This window comes from Lygodium microphyllum, chromosome 29 (assembly GCF_053477565.2).
Source record: "Lygodium microphyllum isolate KBCC chromosome 29, Lygodium_microphyllum_v1.1.10, whole genome shotgun sequence".
In the NCBI taxonomy this organism is placed as follows: domain Eukaryota; kingdom Viridiplantae; phylum Streptophyta; class Polypodiopsida; order Schizaeales; family Lygodiaceae; genus Lygodium; species Lygodium microphyllum.
Window position 1 is genome coordinate 55403706 of NC_141163.1, and position 25055 is coordinate 55428760.

The 25055-nt window shown below is 45.5% G+C and overlaps 1 protein-coding gene across 7 annotated transcripts in view; it reads right to left on the reverse strand.

Moving 5' to 3' along the window:
* Positions 1–8115: 8115 nt before the first annotated feature.
* The window catches only part of LOC148010652 (TLD-domain containing nucleolar protein), a 159666-nt gene continuing 142726 nt past the window's right edge, over positions 8116–25055 (reverse strand). For 3 of the 7 annotated variants that reach the window (XM_087671828.1, XM_087671826.1, XM_087671825.1), the window contains exons 6-8: positions 9962–10142; positions 9146–9329; positions 8116–9053 (exon numbers count right to left, since the gene is read on the reverse strand). In XM_087671828.1, the coding sequence (XP_087527954.1) occupies positions 8736–9053; positions 9146–9329; positions 9962–10142 (683 nt within the window). In that variant the 3' untranslated portion in view covers positions 8116–8735. Of the gene's footprint in view, positions 9054–9145; positions 9330–9961; positions 10152–25055 lie in introns of all 7 variants that reach the window. The other 4 variants (XM_087671827.1, XM_087671824.1, XM_087671823.1 and 1 more) reach the window with 2 other exon arrangements.

A 25055-nucleotide genomic window follows, 5' to 3' on the forward strand; every position in this document is an offset into this window, starting at 1 on the left:
AAGTGCTTGAATCCCATGTCCATAGAAAACCCTCTCTTCTCTTCCTCATCCTCTTAGAGTTGCTATGCCTCCTCTCCCATCTCTGGTGGGGAGTGTGAATGATCTCTGTCCAGATCCTTGATAGAGTCTTTGCCTTGGATACATCCAAAAGGCCAATAATGTGGTTGCATCTCGTACTCCAAATATGCTAGGCTATGATATTGGCAATCCACTCCCATATGTGCTAGTGTCCCTAAGTACACTCTACCTATGAGTAATTTGGAGTGAGAATCTTGCTTAGATGCTATTAAATGATGAGAAAAGATAGCTCCTCTAAACATCCTCGTAGCCACATTTTGGGCCTCTATCTGTGACCCATGCTACAACCCCCCATGTAGCCACCATAGTCTATGTTGTCCATGAAATACCATCCTAAGGCCTCTCCTCCAAACCTCATGGGCTCTAGGGTAGTTCCATAGGCAATGTCTCTATATCTTATCTAGGCCACCACATCTTGCATATGTTATTGGGTCCCTGCCGTAATCCAAGCCACATGTCAACTACTAGGCTTTTATGAGCTATAAGCCATAGGAAGGGATATATTTTCCTAGGCTTGAAGCTATCATGTAGCCTCCTCCAAAAGTCACATAGGAACTCCTCTATGATTCCCTCTTTGTGCCAATTGTGGGGGGGGGGGGCTACTAGCTCTGCTCTAATCCTACTCATCTATATTCTCCTCCCTAGCCTAGTAGTTTAGCCAAAGAAGGTACATAGTAGGGGATCCCTCCACATCCACTCCCCTAGATCCCACTACAATCTCTGTAGAGGACTCCTTTGGTAATCCCAATATATCCATCTATCAACGAGACATGTGGCTAGGTCTAGGTCAATGTGCCACTTCCTCTCAAAGTGAGCCACTACTTTGATCCTCTATATAGAACATCCAATGAATGTTGTCTGGTCGAGGTCCTCCCGCTGGAGACGACCATCCTTGTCAACCATAAAAGTAACTATCCTATCTTTGCTAGTCATAAAGACCACTAGAAGAATGCCCCATCTAGAGAAGAAACCAATCCAAGCCTGAGAGGTGCATGTATCTATCCGCCAATCTAGTGGGACTCCCTCAATCATGGCCTCAATCATAACTCTAGCTCTACTGAGCCCTTGTAGTCTTTGTCTTTGAGCCTCTTGTGGAAGGTCCTATACAAACCAATATCCCACTAATACAATAACTTGTAAAGAGAATCTCCCCTATGATAAGTATGTCCTCTATTCCAGAGTATGGCTAGAATCTAATCTCAAAGGGTGATTGAAGAGAAGAGCCATCCTTCTCTTTTCTTCAGTTGTAGTGGGGGGGTAGTTGGTGAAGCCCTTGTAGTACATATCTCTAGGCTCTGATAATAGCCGCTACAAATATGACCTCAAAGCTTCTCCATTAGCCATTGTCCTCCATGTGCAAATGTCATAGCTTATAGCCTCCCTAACATAAGTTTCTTCCATGGCTCCTTACCTAGAAGCAAACCTCTAACAATGAGCTTACCCATCAAGGCTTTGCACTAGCTATTTGGGTCTATGATGCCCAACCCTCCCTTGGATCTAGGCTATATAAGGACATTCTAAGAAACCCTTGCCTTGGTTGGCGGGCCCTTTCTCCCTTAGCTTCACTTGGCTGATGCATGACCTAGAGAATGCACAATAGGAAGTGATATAACACATAGTTGCAAGAAGGACCTATTTGTGGCCAATCCTTTCCCTGCTAGTGAGAGTCTCAGTGAGCTCCAATATAGAAGCTTTTGTCTTATGCTCAAGAGGTGAGGTGCCAGTTGTTGTTCTGATGTAATTTCAATCCCCGCATGGCATCCAAGTTCTCTCGCTGCAGTCTCGTGGGGAACCCATGTGAAATCCTCATGCGGTCACTCACCACTCTAGCCACCTAGTTTCGCATACCCAAAATCCATACAACTTGTGCCAATTAATTGAGGCACCTGTTGCTCTACAAAATATCTCCATGACCAATACAAAGACCCTAAATTTACTCTCATCTTGTCTATATAGATTGTTGTGTTATCTACAAACTCTACATCCAAAACCTCCTCAAACTTAAGGATGGGTAACCTGATGCCTTTGATGCCTATAGATCTATCTCTCAAGAAAGAGTTTATGGCCTTTGCTACAATTAAGAACAAGAAGGGGCCTAGTGGGCAACCCTACCTAACTGAGTGTTGAATGCTGAATGTGTTTCCTCATGCCCCACCGATCATAACCTAGCTGTGAGATGAGGAGTAAAGAGTTGCTATTCCCTTGATCCATTGCTCTAGAAATCCCATCCTCGGCATCATACCCTTTGACTCTGAATTAATGTAGTCATATGCCTTCTCAAAGTCAAGAAGTAGCACAATCAGGTCATGCGTCCTAGGTCGAGCCAAAGTAGTGGGCTCCTAGAAAGTGAAGATGTTGTCCAATATGTTGTGCTCTTTGAAAAAACCTATCTATGTGGGATGGATGATATCTAGCATCAATGGGGCGAATCTAAGGCTAATCACCTTTGCAGGGATTTTACGGGTAGTTCCAAGAAAAGTAATTGGTCTCCATTGTGTGATCTCCAATATGTCTCTTCAATCCCTTGGAAAGTCTCTCTGGCATGACAAGTGATGCCAAGCTCTCTTGGAAAGCTAAGATGAGGCATACATTGATGAGGTCCCAATAGCTGAAAAAGGACTTATCCAATCACTCTTCTCCTAGACACTTGCTTGAGGGAAGTCCCAAAAGTGTCATTTTCACCTCCTCCTCTGTAAAATGGGCCATCAAGTATTTGATAATCCAATCACTCTTCTCCTAGACACTTGCTTGAGGGAAGTTCCAAAAGTGTCATTTTCACCTCCTCCTCTGTAAAATGGGCCATCAAGTATTTGATAATCCTATTTATAATCACAGTTTCTATGCTCGGCCATACTGTCTCTCTATCACTCTTATACCCTAGGGGCCTGGTAGTGGACCCAAGTAAAGCTATGTAATACTATGTAGCCACCTATATCATCTCCAAAGTGCCCTATGCAATCGGTCCTCCTCATGGCCTTCTCTATGGCGAAGGAACTAATCTCCTATGAGCTCTTATCTAAGCTACTAGAGATACTCATCCAATTGAGAAGGGTCTAAATCTCCATATTCATGTGCCTTACTATCTAAGATCATCCTCATGGAACAAATGCTTTGGAATCTTGACACTAGCATGGGATCCTCTAGCTCTCTCAAAGAGAAGTAGCTAAATACGTGAGTGGTCTGAGAGGGTCATACTAGGTATGATGCTTGCTAGGCCACCCCTATTAAAGGCTCAATCATCCACATAAAATTAGTTAATCTCAGAGAAAGTCATGGCTCCCATTGCCCTATCTCTCGTGGAGAATTGGAGTGATCATGTGGACCTCCCAAACTTTGCTATGAACCATGGGTCCTAGTCTAATAAAAAATAGTAACTCCTCCTAGGCAGCTTGCTCTCCTCCTCTAATAGTTTCAATGTATATTCCTCTCCTATCCTCAAGAGCCTCCACCATATTAAAAAAACCCTCTACTATCTTAATGACCCCACCATGGTAGGGAGGGTGGGCAAAAATTGTCTACTATCTTGTTGGCCATTCGAGGCATATATGACCAATAGACTAATAAGTGACTCCACTCTCATTGAGACCCACATAGCTCTCCCTAGAATCACAATAACACAGCCCTATACAAACTAGGTCCACTACTCCTCAATGCATATGTAAACTCTAGCATGTATCTTTGCACCTCCCATGGCTATTACCCAATAAGTGTGACTCTAGCTAGGCAATAACTTCTCATAACGATGGGATATTCTTTGTATTGAGAGGTGGTGCTCCTATAACATGAGAAAGTCAACTAGTCCTACTACTAATGCCCTGTGTAAATCGTACCTCATGAGGCTCCAACCCTACCTAGAAGGGTCATCCTTTGAAGCCTCATACCTTCCACGAGAGTATCCTCCTGGAGTATGTTTCAGCCTCTCAGACCATGCCACTCATGTCTGCATCCATCCTCTCATGTGTCCTCTCTACTATCTTTGATGCAAGTGTAGTGGGGGGAAGTCCTCGGAGTATGCGTCCGAGTCCTCTGCCTTTTGCTCACTCTCTTGTGTCTCCTCACCCTATTGGGTGTCAAGTGCCTAAGACAGGATTAGCTTTGGGATTACCACTTAGCGAGGTAGAAGTCTAGGGGATGGTGGCCCATCTATAGCTTGCTACATCTCCTGAGTCACTACTAGCATCAATGCCTCTCTAGGCTATCTCACATCTATCTGTGGTCTTGATGTAATCCACTGTGGAATCTCTAGATCCTAGATATTCAAGGAACTAGTTGAAGAAGTCGTAAGAGGATGGGATGGCATTGTATGGGATGGTGGTCTAAGGCCCCTAGCCACTCTCCACTGTCCCTCCACATGTCTTAGCTCTAGGCCTCTCTTCTCTTGCCACCTATCCCTCGTATGCATGATCTCATTATTACTGGCACTGTCTCCTCTGTCTAGCATTGTGTTGTCTCTGGCCACTTTGCATCGCTCCTCCTTGTCTTGGGTCTACCGCCTCCCTCATCTTTGAAGGAGTCTAGTGTTGGTGAGTCCTAAGACACTTTGTTGCAAGATGTTTGATCATCCCACATATACAAAGCATGAGCTCGAAAGTCCTGTGTATGTGATGGGCTGGATGAGAAAACCCCCCTGGATGGAGGGAATCTCGATGGTCTGAGGAAGGAAATGTAAGGACTCTGTGGGAACAATAACTCAAACCAATGGGTATCTGTGTGGGCCTTCCAATATTGACAAAGGTTATGTCTCTCTTTGTATGACATGGCCAAATGCACTACCAATCTTGGATCAAAATGGCATGAAGTACTCATCAAGGGTAGGGAAAGAGATGATGATGGCAATGCCATCTCTAAGTGATGAGTAGTCCTAATCCTCGATCCATTTGTCTAAGTATGCCACGGATGATCTAGCATTAAGTCATTTTAGGCAAGTTGGAATTGAAGCCTGAAGCACCCCTTCCCCAGGGGTACCACTCGTGTGACCCTAGAGGGAGTGCCAATAAGAGCCCATTTGATGGAGTCCTTGAGAATGTGAATGGGTGGGCCATCACTTTGTTCTTAAGTATCAACTCTGTGTTTGAGCAAAGCAAATCAGTGGGAAGCACTAGCCGAGTGTGTGTGAGGGGCTACATTGGAGCCCCCTAATCATGTTGGAGGACCAACTACAGTCTCGTGCGATGCACTAGCTCCATGTGATTGTGGTGCTCTACCTTTTTGGTTCCCATATACATGTGTATGATGTTCAAACACAAATCTTAACAAAAAAATTTGTTTTAAAAACCTTAAATTTACTTCCTTAAAAATAAATTTAGGCTCCTTTTTCTATTGTGATGTCTTTGTTACACCCTTAGCACCTCATTGCATGCAAAGTATGCTTTTACATTCATCACTTTTTGCCCTCCCTTAACTAGTAGATGGAAATGGTTCCATGAATGTCTTCTTTGGTGCTTAATGGCATGATAAATTGATTGTTTCTTATACACCATTGCCTTCCTAACATTTCTTGAATAAGACTTGAAAAAGCACACCATGCCTCTTATACTCTTAAGAAATCTTGAGAAGATGACCCTTATCCCTATTTGGAACCTATGCTTTTTGCATTTTCATCTTTCTTCATTGTAGTCTCCAAGTTTGTGTGACCATGAATCTTCATAAGAAAAGATGTTATGCTTGTTTCTTGGGTCTAAATGGATCATTACTTTATTGCACATTGCTTTGCAAAGCTAAACCTCCATGCTTAGAAGCATCGATACTACCTTCTAGTACATTTTATGTCTTCAACTTGACCAATAGCATTTAGTGCCTTGGAGCATGTTTCTTTGTGCTCCTTGGTTAGTTCTTGGACTAATTTTGGCATATGTTTGACAAATATTTACCAAGCTTGATAAGTGTACTATGACATTAAAAAACTTGATAAAATAAATATATTCTTCATGGAACCCACCAAACTTGGTAGAAGATTAGCCAAAAAATTCCAAAATTATGATGTCTAGACTTGTCCAAAAACCATGAAAAATAGCCTCAAATGAACCAAGACAATGCATAATGCCTCTAGACATCCTCAAAATTCTTACTAACCAAATGTAGATAAGTAATCAAGAACATGTATATTTGTTGATTTAAAAAAAACAACCTAAAAATTCTTTTAGGATGTCTTCAAAAGCTCTTTGGCCATATATAATTTATAACTTCTCGTCATGATATAAAATGTATAATACTCTTAAGGTGTTTTTGCCCATAATTGCAATTCACTTGGTGCTAAGCATCTTTTCATGAATTGCAATAATCTATAAGGTTTATTCCCCATAATTTCATTTCCCTTCGCACAACATATATTTAAGAACACAATAGGTCCATTTCATTGTCAGCTAGTTTTGAAAGAGCTTTAGTTTCAAATGACTGTTTCTACCATGAAAACAATTTCTTATATAACAATGATCTTACCCACAGTTATGGCTCTTAGAATAACAAACTAAGAGACAATTTTAAATAATCTAGAGGCTAGCCTAAAAGGTGATGGCCTAGCGATTATCACTTAGGCTCATAATTGTGAGGCTGTGGGTTCAAATCTAACTAAGTGCATCACTTGGTTGGGCATTGATATTGACATAGTGTATTCATGTAAGTCTAGGCTCTTGTCCTCTCAAACACTCCATAGGTCCTCCACCTTGGTAGGGTCATCAAGGAGGAGCATCCTAAGCATTATCAAGCTCCACTATTCATTCCCTAGCAAGCTAACCTATCTACGCATACGGAAAATACCAATGTGGCTCTTGCTCATTATCTTAGCTAATATTTACTTTGAGGGAAAGGTTTTGGGTGTGTCTTATCTTAAACAGAAAAACAAGCATGTGGATAACTTGCACTTTGCTGCTCTTTTTCTCTCAATGATGGTAACAATCTCCAAACTGATGAAATGAAATGATTACTCTCATTGTAAAACAAACAATTCATCCATTGTCCGGCATCAATACAGTTCTACACATGCTCTGAGGTGCCATCAGTGATGATCGCCATGATGTTTGAGAAGATACACCCATGTATCAATTGGAGTCCAAACCCCCCAAGTTTTAAGCCCATGAAGTGCTAAGTCGACTAATTGTAGCATGAAGGTGATTGCAAAGATTGAGAGCACGCATACTTCTAGCAATGGTGGGGTTATCACGAAAACAAGGGAGATTACAGGAAGGCCAATTGACCCATCCATTTTTCTGAAAAAACCATTCAAGTAACAACCCTTATTTTCTATTTATTGGGCTTCCTTCACCTTGCTCTTTTTGTTCTTATTGTCACGCCATTTTAATTTTCTTTTTGTACATAGTAAATATTCAATTCCCAAAGGTTCCCAGGGACAGCTCAATCTTGATTTGCCTCACCAGTATGGGGGTCTTGGCACGGACCTTATCAAACCAATCACATTACAAAGAAGAAAAAGAAACTAGATAGGACTTGGGTTGCTAACTTCATAGCATGCCTATCTACATTACCTCATACTAGACACCACAATAGAGCCTCCAGCAGCAACCAGCCAGCCCTTTTGGGACAGTTCTCCATGTTTCAGAAGCATTTAACCAATACAAAATTTAGAATGAACAAATTTTGCGCAAACGAACATCTCACAACACATTGGGCTCCCCGCTCAACCCAATCACGGAAGTTGTCAGTTGCCTAGATCCTCATATGTACAAAAGCTACCAACCAATAGAACGTGTTGATACACTGAACACCCCAAGCCCTGGAACATCACACATTATGAGTTATTCAAGGTCATGATACATAAACTCTCAGTTATTTTGTAGAAAAGAACCCTCATGAAATCAAACTGTGCCTTAAACAAGCACTAAAATTGGTGTTATGATGCTTTTTCACATGATGTTCTGATTTGTAAAGCTCAAAAAAAAAAAAGCAAATCTGCATCAGGCATCAAGCAAACTGCAGAGTCAAAATTTTTATTTCATTCTCAAGTTCATAACCCTATACTGCAACACCTGTTCAGCAGACAATACTTTATTCAATAAATCAACATGAATATGCTACATCATGGATACAAGATCAGCTCATTATTCAGCAAGCCCAAATAGCCTGCAAAAGAAGTATGATAGTGCTTGAAGGACTGTTGGATCCTTTATTCATAATTTCCAATCTAGCTGTAGGTTAGTTCAAAGACTGCTCGATTCACATGAGAAAGAATAGAATATATGCATTAGCAATACAAAAAGAGGATATGCTAATGCATGAGCATTGTCCAACCAGCAGAACAAAGTTAGCTGATCAATGACAAACAGTGCTGCTACCAAATCTGTGAAATTCACACCCAATATCAAAAATCTGCCCCTGCACTTCCGGACCATTCCCTCCATCATAATTGCACAGGCAGCCAGAGTCAACACTTGCAATATGAAAACAATAACTATGTCACAGTACACATCGTGTATGGGATGCTCCTGAAACTGCCGCTGCCACTTCACAATGCTAGCATCCGAACTCTCAGGCAGCCTGCTGTGAACTCCTCACAACCATGTGTGACCTTCATAGACACCTTGTACCATGACAGACACAGCATATATTGCCGCGACATGTTCCAGGATAGAATATGTACATTTGTTCAATCTTGGACACTAGCAGCATGCATTTCCATTCCCTGTCAGTAGAAACTGAGGTTTTCACCCCACAGAGTTACTTGAATTTGCTATTCCAACCATGTTTAGCATATGGCGATCTTCTTTATAACGCTGTAGTATTGTGCCCTCTGGAGTTGGCATTCCCTTTGCATCATCCTTACTACTGGGCAGTACACCCCAACACTCAATGACATCAATAAGAAACTCTCTCTTGCTAGAAAGGAGGGGATTATTATATGTAACAGAAGAGAGTGTATAACCACGATCGAAAGTAGCAGGAATAAAGATTCCATAATGATTAATCTGTCCTCCAAAACCAATCCCATTAGGGATGCTGTCAGATGTGTAATTGACAGCACACTGCACATTATTAAATACCATAAGTATATGAAATTTGGTGAGGTTATTAAAACATCTTAGAACTACCTGCTCCTCCCTCTGATTTGACTTACCCACTGTAAATTACTATTTGCACCTGATGCCCGATAAATAGCTGATTGAGGTAAGATAGTGAATAGAAAAGACTTCATATCTCCATAGAACTCATGATGCCGTTCCCATGGTTGGCTTGCATAGCCACCAAAAATATTCTCCTCACGATCTTTAATTAAAAGGACACTCGGCCCCACTGCAGACCTGTTGACTCAAAACAGTATGCATCATCTTAAAGGTCAAAAATATATTAGGTGCTCTGCTCAGATACCATCACCTTAACCCTCCAGTAAATCCAAAATTCTACTGTCTTATCACATGTGTCCAAGTAGCATAAAACCAACTGACAGGTACTGTACACATTAGTGTGCACTAACAGACCTCAAGTAGAAAGTAAAGAGCAGATGATCAACTCTCAGGCCTCAGGGAAACTCTCTAAAAGACCAGCCTCAGCCTTTCTTTTGATGTAGTGCAATTATTAGAATCTCTCTGGAAATTCGTGTTAGAAAACTAGTGGCACCCTGCAGTGTGTGCAATATAGTAGGGCCTGGGCAAGGGGATAAATTGATCAGAAAGACATGTACACTCTGGCCTTTCTGAATGAAGCTTGTATATTGCAAGACCTGGTTCAGCAATTTTAGGCCAAAACATGCCTGAGATAAATCTTCTGTAGCATACACCACTGTGCGAATATATAACAGCTCCATCTATGGAAGTGGAGTATGTTTTAAAATGTTTAAGATCTTACTCTAGCACATGACATTTACAGGGGATCAATTCACAAATCTTAAAATTGATTTCATAATTAATGCAAGGGAGTGAGTGAGATGGCTTACGCAAATTTATTAAAGAATGTAGTGAAACTACGTCCATGAAGTGAGCTGTGATACAAAAGAGTCCACTGCCGGGCCTCTTGCTGTTGTAGAACTCCCGAAATATGCCATGCAAACTCCTTTCTCAATACTGGATTTACATTTCCAGGAACCAACAATTCAGGAGCACACCTTCCCAACTGCTCTGCAACAACTATAACAGTATTTTAAAAGGTAATGTCAATCTGTCTAGTTCAATCCATTATGTTTCTATTCATTTAAATGAATGAACTGCTTTGTAGTTTCAAAAACACCTCTGGGATAGGTAGAAAGAGGGGATAAAAGGAAAAGACATTTTTTTCTTGGCAAAAACAACTTGGAAGGTGTAACAAGACACAACTGTCCACCTTACATGCTTAATTTGAGAGTACGATTCACAAGTTTGCCTACTAAGAAGACAGTGATGTATGGAATGCTAGGACAAATGGTGAAAGCACAAAATGTCTGAAAATACCACAATTTGATGAATGCTCAAGGGTATATCAAATGATAAGATTGTACAAGAAGCTATTGGCTTCTGTCTCTGAAGGACCAAGGCCGGTGGTGAGCTGATGGATTTGGAGATGCTAGAAACAGCTCCAACAGTGTGTTGTACTCAACACAGATCCCAAACACAGTAGCAGATTGTCTATCTGATGCCTGAATGATGGTACCCAGCTAATGGCACGGCCCTAGTTTTTATGTTTCATATGCTTTCTGGCTTTAGTTGTGTTCCCTTGGAGCATGTCGTATGAAACACGATTTTGATAGTTGTGTATTTGTTACATAGCCTGGATTTCACATTTCATACGTTCATGTGAACATGAGTTATTGAGTGTATTGCTAGGATTTCTTTTTGCAATTGATGAGTTTAGTTATAGCTAGAACAAAAGCCACTTCAAGGAAGTAGAAAGTTGATCCTAGGAATATCACCTAGAAGATTGATCAATCTTCCAAGCCATCCAGGCCACCGACAAAACATAATAGAAGATTTTCACAGGTTGTGAGATGTCCCAGAGAGATCAAATAGGTAATGAAGGCTATTAATGATGCAGCTCCAAAAGGGGTGTCACACAGGACTGCCCAAGCTGGCTTCCCTGTCTCAGTAAACTCTGAATACTGAACCTCTCTCCTCTAGCCCCATTGAGAAGGACCTCACTATGGACAGACCCACGACTTTGGAGATACTATGCTCAACATAGTGCCCTCCAAGAACTCCCAATCTACTCTGTCATATGCCTTCTCATAGCTGAGAAGAAGTATGGTGAGGTCCTAGTTCCTGGAACCGGCAAGAGTGCCTGGCTGTCAGAAAGCAAAGTTGCTATCCAAGATGACGTGCTATCAAATAAATGATGTCTTAAGTGGTCAATAATGTCCAACATCAAGGGTGCCAATCTGAGACTGATCACTGTGCAAGGATCTTATATGCAGTTCTAAGCAAGGATCTCATGCGCAATTCCAAGCAAGGTGATCGGCGGTCCCTTGTGTGATCTCCAATCAATCCTTGCTGCCCTTAGGAATGAGACGAATCAGTTCCTCCAATAGTCTCTCTTGCATGGCTCTTGATGCCATGATCTCATAAAGGGCTGTGGTAAAATTTGTGCTGATGAGATCCTGATAGCTCAAGAAGAAAGCCCCGTCCAATCTATCATCTCATGGGCACTTGCCTGAGGGCAAGTCTGTGAGTGCCTCCACGAGCTACTCTACAAGAATAGGATCATAAGCCTGCTCATCCTGTTGATGACCACTCTTTGGTACTCCGACAAACCCTCTCTATATCTCTCTCATACCTGGGGGGGTTCAGGTTGTGGATCCCAACACCGCTGTATAATACTCTGTAGCTACCTACCAAACCTCTTGAAACCTTGTGCTATGATCTATCAGCTCTCACAAGTCTCCATACTCCCTATCTAGCGTGTTTGGGTCTCGTACTGCGGAAGAATCCATTAACACAATCTCCATTTTAAATCCAAAAGGAAGCTCTTATGTCAAATTTGTACTCCAATTTAGCTTCCTTTATCGCATCTCTATCTACTCTAGCAGGATGCATCCCCTCAACCACCATTAGCATCCTGATGTCTCTTCGCCTCCCTTTGAAGTGCAGCTAATGATGCTCTAGCAGTCCTCTTATTATTATTATTTTTGCAAATAAAGTGTGGCTAATTATATTACTTCAGAAAAATCCTCAATACAAGGAAGTGCTCATGCTCAACAGACTAGCTGGAGCTGATGCAGAGTCACAGATATATCAAATGTACAAGCCTCTCAGAGCAGTCTAGGGGGGATGGGGGCAAGAAGCCATTGAGGGGGGGGGGGGGTATCTGGGGCTGCCTGCCTGCATCACAAAAAACAGGTCCTAGCCACCCCAAGTGTGCATGAAATGAAACCAGAGCTCCTGACGAGCTCAAGACTCGCCCTGCACTTGGTCCCATTGGCTGCGGAGGGAGTGGATGATGGAGGTCCAAAGCTTTGCTAAGGTCCCCTGTACTGAAAGTCTCTCTCCACCAAAAACCTCCTGACACCGCGCTTTCCAGATATGCCATCCAATAAGACTCCCTATGATCTCCCATACCTAAGAGCGGTCTACTGTGGGCTCCAATACTTGGTAGATGGGTAGAGCCTCCAACCTAACCACTGCGCATGACCCTACCTCAATAATGAATATTGTGTCCTGCATCCTGGCCTCATACAAAGGTGATGGGCTTGGCTGACTGCCTGCCAGCAAAAAGCTCCCCATAAGATACATCCAAGGCCGGGTGCTATACGGCGGAGGATGCAGCATGCTCCTCTCCACACGAGCTGTGCCGCCTCACACGACCAAAGGCAATGCTTTGGAGTTTCCAGAGGTTGCTGTGTGCAGCCTTTACAACCTCCCTCCTACATCTGGGCTAACCAACTTCCCACCATGAGGCCTCCATGTGCCACCAACCATAAGAAATACAATACCCTCCTCGGCCTCTAGCTATCCCATAGGTGGCGCCAGAAGGTCTGTCGGAAAGCCTCCGTGATGTTGTGCTTTGCCCAATATCTACTACGTGAGGGTGCCCAATCCATGTCCTGCTGCATTAGTACGTGTCTGCCAATCCTGGCTGTGTACTCTAGGAACCTTGGTGGCTTCTTGGCGACCACAGTGGCCAGCCATAGCCACTCCCCTGAATCCCACTCCAACTCATCAAGTAGCCTGCCCTGCCAAATCTAGAGGCGCCACTCCATGAGCTCCTCCCAGAAGACATTAGGGTCTAGCCGCCATGTCTTCCCCTGAAGGCCAACCAGCCGAATCCTCCTCCATGAAAGGACAGCTATCCCCTCATACTGCTGCCCTCTGTCAAGGGCTAAATGCCCCCCCTTCTGCACGGTGAAGAAAGTCCCATGTGGAACGCTGCCCACTCTACCTGCCACTTATAGGGGGATGCCTGCTGGTGAAAACCTAGCAGCCCATACCTCCCCGGGCTCTACCGGCTCTCATATCGGGGAGCAAGCCACTCCTGAGATATTGTTGCATCTATCTCCCTTCTCCTCAACTCAACTCCTCTTTGGCAGCTTGATGCTCGCTGCAGTACCTCGTGCACCATCTTGTACCCCTCCCGCTATGGCCTGATGGTACAAGCTGATGGGCCGGCCTTCCAACCCAACCCACTCGATATGGGGGCGCTCGCAATCTGTACACCATCCTGATCTCTGATCTGGGGGTTCCAGATCACTGGCTGGCGATATATCTCCTCCTCGCATCCTGGGGGGCTTTGAATTAGTGCCTTACGGAGGCCCTACCATACACAAATCAGACTGCGTAGGAAGGGGGATCTGAGGGGGGTGATTTGGGCCATCGTGAAGATCCATCTCAGGGACGGCCTCCAATCACTGCCAAAGACTCGGTCTACAATCCTGGAGACCCTCCTGTAGTAGGACCTTTCACGTGTGCCCTCCTAGTGTGAGGCTACGGACTACTAGCTTACCCAAGAGGGCCATACTCTGATACACCAGGTCTATGATCCCAAGCCCTCCCTCTGACCAATGCCGGATGATGGTTGTCCACACCACCTTGGCATGGGAATCCCTGGAACCGTCTGACCTGGCCCAAAGGAAATTCCGCACTAGGCGGCGAAGTTGAACTACGTAGGATGAGGAAAAGCACCAATACGAGGAGATGTACCAAGTCGTTGCTAGGTGGACCTGGTTAACCACCACTAGGGCTTGGCCTGTTAGGGAAAGACGAGCCGTAGTCCAATAGGTCAGCTTCCTCCGACTAGAGTCAAGGACTAGAAGAAACTGTTGGGTGGGAGTGATGTCGAGGTCCATTTGGAACCCTAGCTAATGGAAGGTCTGTCCTCTACACACCCATCTAAATCCCAGGTGGACGCCCCACTCCGTAGTAGCTCCGTCACCTCTCTCACTAGAAGTCAGAGGCCGTGTAACCCGCTCACATGTGACCTGAGGAAGTGAAACATCGCCTTTGCAAAGAGTAAGAATAGGTACGGGGCTAGGGGGTAGCCTTGCAGGACCAATTTCTCTAGCTGAAACTCCTCCCCTTGCCTGCCATTTATGAGAACCTTGCCGATAGCCAATTTTTAAAGTGCAGAGACCCCGTGGATCCATGCCCAACCTCACCATGGTGCCCTCTAAGAAGTCCCAATCCACCCTGTCATAGGCTTTCTCAAAGTCCAAGAGTAGTACAACCAGTCCCTGACCACTGTGATGGGCCCACTTTGTCACCTCAAAGAAGGCGAATTCACTGTCTAGGATGCTCCTATCCTGGACAAAGCCTGTCTGCGTATCATGAGTGATGTTTGGAAACACAGGGCAGAATCGCCTACCAATCAACTTTGCTAGTGCCTTATAGGCCAATGACAATAAGGTGATCTGTCTCCACTGGGATAGCTCCAACCGGTCTCCTCCTTTGGAGAGGAGACTGATAAGGCTTGCCGAAAGACTCCTTGACATTTGTCATGAAGTGAAAATCCTCCTCTAGTTCCTTCCCTGTGAAAGGGGCTAAGAGGGAGCATCCCATCTCCTCTGTGACGAGCGACGGGATGTGATCCCATACCTGTTGTCTACATCACTGTCCTCTAGCTGAGGCTGTCTCTCGCTGGAAAAGACGTTTGTAGTAGTCGATGGTAATCTCCATCACCTCATCTGGGCTAGAACGAGTCCTCCCATACTGATCCCGAAGGTTGCGTATATGCTCTCCTGAGGTGTGGGGCTAGTGCACCTAGAAAACTTCCCTGCACATCATGTTCTCCTTCTGCGCCCAAAAGGCTGCTGAGATGCAGAATGAGAACTCTGAGCGCCTGTCCTCTAGGCCAACACACAAGTGCACCTCCTATGCGTGGAGGGTGGGATCCCCTGGTGTCTCCTATAGTAATCTCTGTGTCGTTGCAAGGTCCCGCCGGAGTGCTCTCTCCTCCTCCCAACTCTGGTACCTAGCCTGTAGGGCTGCCTCCTGGCAGATATTGCTCGACTCGGCTAGGACCTCTGCAACCTTCTCTGCGATTCGGTTCCTCCTGCCCCACTCCCTAGTCCAAATCTACTCAATCTGCCTCTTCACCTCCTCCCTCCTATAGATTGAGTCCGGGATCCGACAGGATCGTGTGTCTAGGGTAGATGCTGAGGGATCAAGTGTCAGGAGAACCAGACAAAGATCGGACAAAGTGGTGCTCGCCAACTGCCCTACCTGGCCTCCGCGAGAGCATCTTCACTCTCCCACATAGAACCTGTCCAACCGCTCCAACAGGACTCCACCCAATTGCCTGTATCCCCAAGAGAAATCCAACGATCTCTCCCTCCTGTGGAAAGCTGGGCCTCTCCAAGCATCGCGTGCTCCTACTGCTAGTAGAAAGACCTCCCATGCCTCCTACTTCTCCCTAGCTATGCCCTTGTAGTTTCTCCCTTTGTTTTGCTAGTCCTCTATGGCCTCCAAGTTGTTGAAGTCTCCTCCAACAATCCAAGAATCCACCTTTGGCAGTCCTGCTGCGATCTCCACCCAAAACCTACTGTATGCTCTAACCTCAGTCGGGGCATAGACATTGAGGACTCCAAGGCATGAGTCCCCAATATCCAACCTGATCCAAAGAACCCTCCCAGCCACTATCGTCTCGTGGTCTCATACACAAGCGGTAAGACTTGGGCCAATAAAGGTGCATACGCCGCCACTCTTGCTGTGGGCTCCGATAGTGTGCTCCCAGTAAGTTTGTGAATTTCCGGGAGTACCTTCCCTATCCATTGGGCCTGGGCGGGGGTGAGCTTATGCTCGTGTTGAAGTAAGATGTCGATCTGTCCGACAAGGGCAAGTTGCAGCTCCTGCCGAACAATCAACTTCCTGGAACCACATGCTTCACTAGTGCAGGCTATTCACATTCCAGGATACAAGATGTAAACTCATAGGGAAACTTGTGACTGACCGAACAAGCATCTATTTGGTGTGGAAGCTGCTGACGATGAAGAGGAGTTGAGGCATGCGGATACGCTTTGCTGCCGGCCTTGACGGGAAACACCATTCCCCCATGGTAGCCCTCGAGCAGACCATGCGGGTGATGAATGCGCCTGGTGCTACCACCAGGGCATCTATCAACCAGGCTGAGAGGCGAGACTCTGTACATTGGTAGAAACGGGCCATCTACGGCAAGGGCCACTCGATCACATCCATCGGAGCTTCCCATTGTGGAGGGGCTCGAAAGATAATGCTCAGATGTGGGACCTCGGTCCTAACCCACTAGTTAATGTCCATCATGCAACCTGGCCACTACTGGGAAAGAAGTGTTAGTCCACCTCCCATCCACTGGGAGATGTGGTCTGCCACCTGGCTCTTCACCTCCTCCTTTATTTGAGTCGTCGTCCAATCTCCAGTGTGAGAGATCTAAAGGAAGAAAGCGTAGTTTGATCCATCCGGTGGTGCTAGGAGATGGACCTTGCCGCTCTTTGATTTGCACACCATGAATATTCCCAACTCCAAGGGTAGTGGGAACTCTGCGCGCTCCGCAACTCTCAGGTAAGATCACGGCCTAGTGCGAAAAAACTCATGTAGTAGTAGCTTTGTCTGTCTCGGAAAAGTGTGAGGGGTGGCATGGACAGATGAGTTGATGGATGTGTGGGGAGGGAAGGGGGGCCTAGATTGCCAGTGAGTGGAGGATGTCGACGTATGGGGCTTCTCACCTCTTGTGGGGGGGGGGGGGGGTTCACTTGTGCTGGATGGGGATCAAGGGGATTGGTCGACGAGGGTGATGGTGGGGAGGGGAAGGATCGAGGGGAATGGTGGGGTGGTCGAAGGCACATGGCTAGTGTGGGGGGGTCCGGTAGCTTTGGAGGAGGGGGCTGTGGACTAGGGTCGGGGGGAAAACGGTTGGGAGAGGGGGGGAGGGTGTGGGGGATGTGGGCTCTCGGGTGAGACGACCTGTGACACCTTCATGGGGGGTGGATATGTAGGCTTGTAGACCTGTCGGGTGGGGCGAGGAGGAGGGACCCCGTTGTGCTCTACCGAGGGGGCGTCACTCTCCCTCTTGCTCCCTGCTGCCATGGCTGTGTCTAAGGGGTTGACTGCGGGCCTCCCTACCATCTCCCTCTCTATCGTCTCTGGACCCGTGTAGAGTCGTCTACGTCCACCTATGGACATATCAACAAAGCCGCCTTAGCTCCGAAGCGCGTGCACTCTGCTGCCAGATGCCCAAAGTCATGGCAACACAGGCACTGCCCTGGCTGCCCAGGCACAATGACCTGCTGCTAAAGGAGTGTCTCTTTGTCTCAATCTCTAGAAACTGTGGTATATTCTTTGTCTCTTTCACTGCCACCCATACCTTTGGGACTCCTGCAGCTGTCACTGCGTCTACGAAAGAGACAAGAAGGACAGTGTTGAAGAGTTGTTCAAAGCCTTCTACAAGCTGGCGATACTCTATCGTCAGTACGGGGAAGAGTAGAGTGATAGGGCATCTAAGAAAACTATTGTGGAGCGCGAATGCCTCCACTGTGAAGCTACTGTACCAGGGAACCATGTGGATGACGCCCTTCGTGGAGACATAGGGTGAGCTAGCGAGTAGTTTACGTGTTGTTTCTGCTGAGGTGAGTCGTACCATGAGATCCCTTGACCCATTAGAACAGCCTCCACTATCTGCACTGTGCCGATGTGCAGCATGGAGTGAAGCCAATCCCGAAGCTGGGCCCTGGATGGGGAGTGTCCTACTAATTGACCAAAGATCATTGTTTCTTTAAGCTGCACCTCTGTGGCACGGATGGCTAAGAGTTGTTCCTCAAAGAGAACAATGCGCAAGGTGTTTGACTGGGGGACACTCGTAGAATGCATCGGTGTCTAACCAAAGGTTTCCATTGCATATCCCTGCTGAGGACCTACCACTCACGCTGTTATGCTACCGGATGGGGGAGGGGAGATGCTTTTTTCCACGGTGGGGAGGTCTTGGACACCGCTATAGGCTGGCTCACCATGGGACGACGTGTGTATTGGGCCTGTTGGACGGGGCCGGCCACAGTATGGATAACGCGGAGGGATAGAGCAAAGAAGACGGGGGGGGTCAAGGCGAAGGGACGGGGGATCAGGTTCTCAAACGGGAGGACATGGCAGGTTCAAGTAGGGAAGAGCTGCAGGGAGAGGAGAGGAGGGTTAGATAGGGGAGAGCAAGTGGCGTGGGTGAGGCAGAGGAGGCGGGGCGCGTTAGGGAGCAGATGGAGCAGTGGTGAGTAGAGGTGGAGGCAGTGCTAGGGGGGGACTCGCGCTAGGGGGGAGGCAGGGAAGAGGCGGAGCAGAAGGCGGGGGTGGAGCAACAACACGCGCAACAGCAAAAGCTCTCTCCTAGCCTTTCAACTCCTTTTTTCGACCCTTTGTCGCGCTGGGATATTTTTCCACAATCCTCTTATTATAAAGAGGTACTTTGATGATTCTATGAAATACATCAATAATATCCATAATATTTCCTACTAGTTGCCAATCCACAAGGTTTGACAAATATATATTTGTTCATAAGCACAAGGTTTTTTAAAAAAACGTAACATATACTATCAAATTTAAAGAAATAATGGGGTATTATATAGTTTGGCTTGTGCATTGGAATATGGAATGGTCATTGTTATAGGTCTAGCTCACAATGCGTGTATACATGCCCTATCTCATCCTTGTGGCTTGCTCTCTAAATGAGATACTAATCTCTTGGAGGCTCTCATCCAAGTCTCTAGCTACGTGACCAACTAAAAAGATCTAGCCCCTGAAATATGTGTGACTAAGACTCTAAGAATATCATCAATATACAGATAGTTTGAGATTCTTGCAATAGAATGGGGTCCTCTAACTCTCTTATGGAGAACCAACTAAATTATCGAATGGCCCAAGAGAGCTGTATTAGGAATCCTTTAGTATTTTCGTACTTTGCCTTGGCATACTTTTACCTAAGAGCATTTATAAATATTCTGTGCAAATATTTTAAAAGAAAAAGAGTAGCACCAAGTATTAAATTGAAAAAGGTGCATTATACATCAAACCTTTATTAGCTCATTAAACATCCCCAAAGCTCAAGTCCACTTGGTGTGCTTCAATGTCCCATAAGCAAAACCACAGTTTTAATTGGTTTCATTTCTATAAATACCATGATAGCCAAAAGTCTCTCTATCAATGCCACAACCTTGCTAGCCAAGTTGTGAAACCCAGTCTTGCTTGGTTCTTGGCGTAGGATGTTATGGAAACTGAAGTGGTGTGGAAGTGCTCGAAATCATCTTCTCTCTCAAAGTTCTTGTTTTTTATGATGAGCTTTCCAATCAAGGGCCTAGGTTTCTTCAAAGAGTACCAACTCTTATGCCATGCAAAGAAATGCTCGAACATAGAATACAAACATAATCTTATGACAAAGCACAAATCGATAAAGAATTTAGTAGAGGTACGGTAACTTAGAGACCATGAACATTCTAAATGAATGAATAATGAATGAATAGATACAATACTCAATGCAATAAACACACTATATATATGAATACAAAACCTTAAATCATAGTTGCCTGCCAGCCCAATGACTGTAAATCTGACTCCGTGCAACTACAAATGGCTGATTTAAAAGCATTGATATGAAGACCAGACGCCTGTCCAAAGAGCGTCCAAATTTCCAATGCTTTGCGAAGATTATTCTTGTCCGCTTACAAAATCATAGTAGTGACCACACACACACACACACACACACACACACTCTCTCTCTCTCTCTCTCTCTCTCTCTCTCTCTGTGACGTGAGCTCTGACATGAGCTCTGGCGTGAGCTCTGACGTGACGGTATGCAGGCATGAGCTCTGACGTGACCTCTGGCATGACGGGTGTGAGCTCTGACGCGACGGGTATGCAAGCGTGAGCTCTGGCATGACAGTATGCAAGCGTGACGGGTGTGACAGTATGCAGGCGTGAGCTCTGGCGTGACGGGCGTGAGCTCTGGTGTGACGGGTATGCAAGCGTGAGCTCTGGTGTGATGGGCGTGAGCTCTGACGTGACGGGTATGCAAGCGTGAGCTCTGGCAGGTATGCAAGCGTGAACTCTGACGTGACGGGTATGCAAGCGTGAGCTCTGGCGTGACGGGTGTGAGCTCTGACGTGACAGGCATAAGCTCTGAGGTGAGCTTTGGCGTAACGGGCGTGAGCTCTGACGTGACGAGACAAGTCATCAGTAATGCAAGCGTGATGCAAGACAGGTCGTCAAGTTTGATACAATTCTGAGGTCGTCAGTAATGCAGGCGAGTACTAAGTGAACAGTGACAGGATGTACCTGTAGTAAATAGTGGTGGGCCTTGTGAACAGTATATGTAGGGATGCACAGTGACTGATGGGACACTTTTACGTCGTGACTGTGACTGTATAAGAAATCTGTTGACTCTCAGACTGACGTGAATGCAAACCTGTGTGAATGTACTGAGATTACAGATGTACTCAGAACCTTGCCATGCTAAGTAGACTGGAGACCTGCGTGAATTCAGATTGACGCACATTAACATTTCATGCTATAGTGACAGTTTAAGTAAGATTGACAGTTCTATGCTACATTAACAGTTTATGCTACAGTCATATTTTATGATGCAGTCACATTGACAGTTTATGATATACTGACAGTTCATGCTAGAGTGATAGTTTATGTTACTGGTTTACTACTCTAGTCAGACTGTAAACAATTTTATGCGATAGCACATACTATAATCATGATGGAAGAAATTGACAATGAAGGAATCACAAAACCAACCATGGAGACAATGTTTCATACACCGCCAAAGAACACGAGATACAAAACCTATGGGCGTAAAACTCGAGATTGGAATGTCTCTCAAGGGTCGAGTAGATATGGGAAGACATTCCGCAAATTAATGAAACACTATATGAGGAGATGTTGACCATACTCCGTGTTGAAATACCTACCATGAGGAAGGAAATAGAGAAGGACATACAAGAGCGGGTTAGAGCTGAAATGATGGAAGAACTAAAAAAGGAGATGCAACAAACATTGGATGCACGCATGGCTGAGAAAGACTCATTGATCTCTAATCTACAAGAAGAACTAGAGGAATGCAAAAAGAAACTGGACGCACAAAAGGAACCACAAACCACACCGGAACTACAAAAAGAAATGGATGTTTTAAAAAAGGATATGCACACCTATGCAAATGTGGTGGAAGGCACCCAAAAGAAAATGGAGAATGTTGAGAATACCGTCAAAGAAAATGCAGAATTGATAGATGTGGCAAAAAAGAACAAAGGAATGCATGGCAACAAAGTGGAAGTTATGAATACCACCTTGGAAGAAGAGGCAAAAAGACGGGCACGCGCACTCCACGTAAGAGTGGTTGGACTAGATGAGAAAAGCTCCCCAATGGAAGATGCTACAGCTCTTGCCACCAAAATTGGGGCTACAGATGTACCCATCGTTGGGGCTTGGCGAGTCGGGAAAGCTGACACAAAAACAAAAGTCCTCATCTTGAAGTTTGGAGACCTGGAAAAGAAGAGAGTCTTCCTCTCCAAGAGGATCGCTCTCAAAGGAGAAAAGATCTACCTAGATGAAGACCTCACCCTAGCCCAGTTAGCCCACAGGAGGGAAAATATGCCACGTGTTCTAGAGGCACGGAAAGCAGGTAAATGGGCTGTATACAAAGATGGAAGAGTCATTATCACAGAGAAAAGGACGGCATGACGGTGCGCGGCCTATGAGACCCTGAAGTTCACACTGTGGAATTGCAATAGCTCCCTTAAGACAGATGTAGATTATTTTGAGGATACTTTCAAAGGGATAGACATTGCTATGTATACTGAGACACATCAATGTAAAGACAGCCGTCTACTTGATGTATATGGATATAGATGGGAAAGTGCATATCGCCCTCAGCCTAGACGGCCTGGAGGGACGAGGGGATCAGGAGGCGTGGCAATTCTATTTAGAGAAGAGCTCTGAGATACAGTCCAAGTGGTACATAGAGATGTAGAGGCAAGATACATGTGGATCAGGTTACGTACAAGCAGAACTCGAGACATGTATATTGCCATATGCTATTTTCCCCCTGCATACTCTAAGTTTGCCCCTAAAGAGGCATCCCCGTATACACCACTATATGAGGACATAATGGGATACATGGAATTGGGGATGTTCTACTAGCAGGAGACTTTAATGCACGCACAGGAAACAACCAATCTGCTTTCTTTGACACTAGTGATGAGATGTTTATATTGCATTAGATGAAGTGGGATTAGTTAGATCAGCCCAAGATAGAGAGATAACAGAATATGGAATACACGTACTGGCATTGGGAAGTGCACATGGTTTGGCCATCCTTAACGGGCTACCACAGTGGCTGAGATCTAATGGCTTCACATGTTGGAATAACAAGAAAGGTTCAAGCACAGTGGACTATTTGATTGGATCACCCAACTTGCTACCTGACATAAAAAGCTTTGAAATCTCAGACAGACCAATTGGATTAGTAGCAGACCATGCTATTCTAGCTTTCACAATGCAATATGGGCATATACACGAAGCACAGTCACACATACCAAAATTACCACGCTATGATTTTGTGGAAGCGACCTCACACATATACAGCACTACGGTGTGAGATGGATTGAGGGAGCTAGACACACAGGCCTCTCTGGAGGAGTTTACAGGACAGTTGGCCGAGATAATACACACTTCAGCAGCATACGCTTTCCCACACACTACACCGTCAGATAAACCTCCACGAGGTAATGCCCCACAAAATGGCTGGTATGATGATGAGTGCAAAGAGACACGAGCACATTTTCAGCGAGAGATGGCACTTGGCATATGTACACGTAAGCATGCTTGAACACTCTTCAGACGGTTGGTACGCAAAAAGAAGCGGGATCACCTGAGCAGACTAGAAACACAAATGTATTCCATGTTCTTGGGGCAGGACAGCAAGAGAGCATGGAAAAAGATGCACGAGAACCAGCCACCCCTACAAATTACTAGACCGGATGATTGGCATGGATATGCTTGCACACACTATGATATTCCTGGCCAAGAGCCTATGCCACTCCCCTCAACCTCAAGACCAGCAAATTGCAGATTTTTCACAGAAAAAAAAGTGAGGAATGCCATATGGAACTGAAAAATGGAAGAGCCCAAGATCATGAGGGTTTAGTGGCTGAACACTTCACGCATGCCTGTGATATTCTGGCACCAACGCTGGCCCACATCTTTAATAGGGCAGTTTGTGAGGGATTTCCAACCTGTTGGTCAGACCATATTATTGTGCCGCTCTTTAAGAGTGGAGACCCCGCGCTACCTAGTAACTACCAAACTATCATGATTGGACACATGCTGGCCAAGATCTATGGCTCTATCGTGGAACAAGCATTGAGTGAATGGACCGAGATGCATGGCCTGAGATCAAAAGGCCAGGCTGGCTTTAGGAGGGGATATACAACTCTAGACCATATCTTCACATTGAGGGCAATCATCGAAGAAGGCAAGGCATTCAAGAAAAAGATCTATTGCTGTTTTGTGGACTTTCGCAAGGCCTTTGACACAGTGCCACGTGCTAGACTCATGAGAAGAATGCAAAACATTGATGTGCCCGTAGAGATACAATGGAGTATCTATGCCTTGTATGAGAGAGTGACAGGCAGAGTACAAACACCTGAGGGCATCTCAGATACAGTCAATAGCACCATTGGGGTGAAACAAGGCTGTCCACTTTCACCGACACTATTTGGGCTGTATATAGATGAAATTTCAGAATATGTGGATAGGATTGGTGGGGCTGGAGCCAACCTAGCTGGAGTGCTGATACCATTACTGCTTTATGCCGATGATATTGTACTTATATCTGACTCACCTGAGGGACTAAATAGACACTTGGATGCATTATCAGCTTTTTGCAGAGATAGAGATCTTAAGGTGAACCTTGGGAAAACTAAAGTTATGGTATTTAACACTTCAGCTGCTTGGGTGACAAGAGCTGAGCACCAGTTTACTTTTGATGGAGAGCCAGTGGAGATGGTTAGGCAGTATGTCTATTTGGGGGTCACATTGAAGGGACCACATTTCTCTTGGAGAGAGACATCAGAGGCTCGTTTGGCAAAAGCATATGCAGCCTTAGGTGCATTGGAGAGGCAATGTGCTCACATACAATTTCATGAGCCGCGCACCAAACTGTGGCTTTTTGACACCCTGGTTACACCCACACTCCTATATGGGGCAGCTATTTGGGGTCCGACTCTCTTTCACATGAGGAGACAGCCTTTGGGAGACCATGATGGACCAGAGAAGGAACACTATGACGGATGGGAGCATATGGAAAGACCACTGGTCATGATGATCTCATGCATGATACGAGCGAAGAGCTCGACCCCACATGAGATTATCAGAGCTTAGTTGGGAGCATCACCCATGGTGGCTGAGGCCTTGGCCCAGGCAGTGACTTTCATACATAGACTATGGGAGCTCCCCCAAGATAGATACCCACGGCTAGCCCTGGCCTCTTCTAGACAACTAGCAGCAGACGGTGACAGACACTGTTGGTATGCTCAGATGAGTACATGGATGAGTCTACATGGGCTGCAGATTGACAGACTACCCCCCTTTGACTATAGCCTGGATTGCCCTACACTT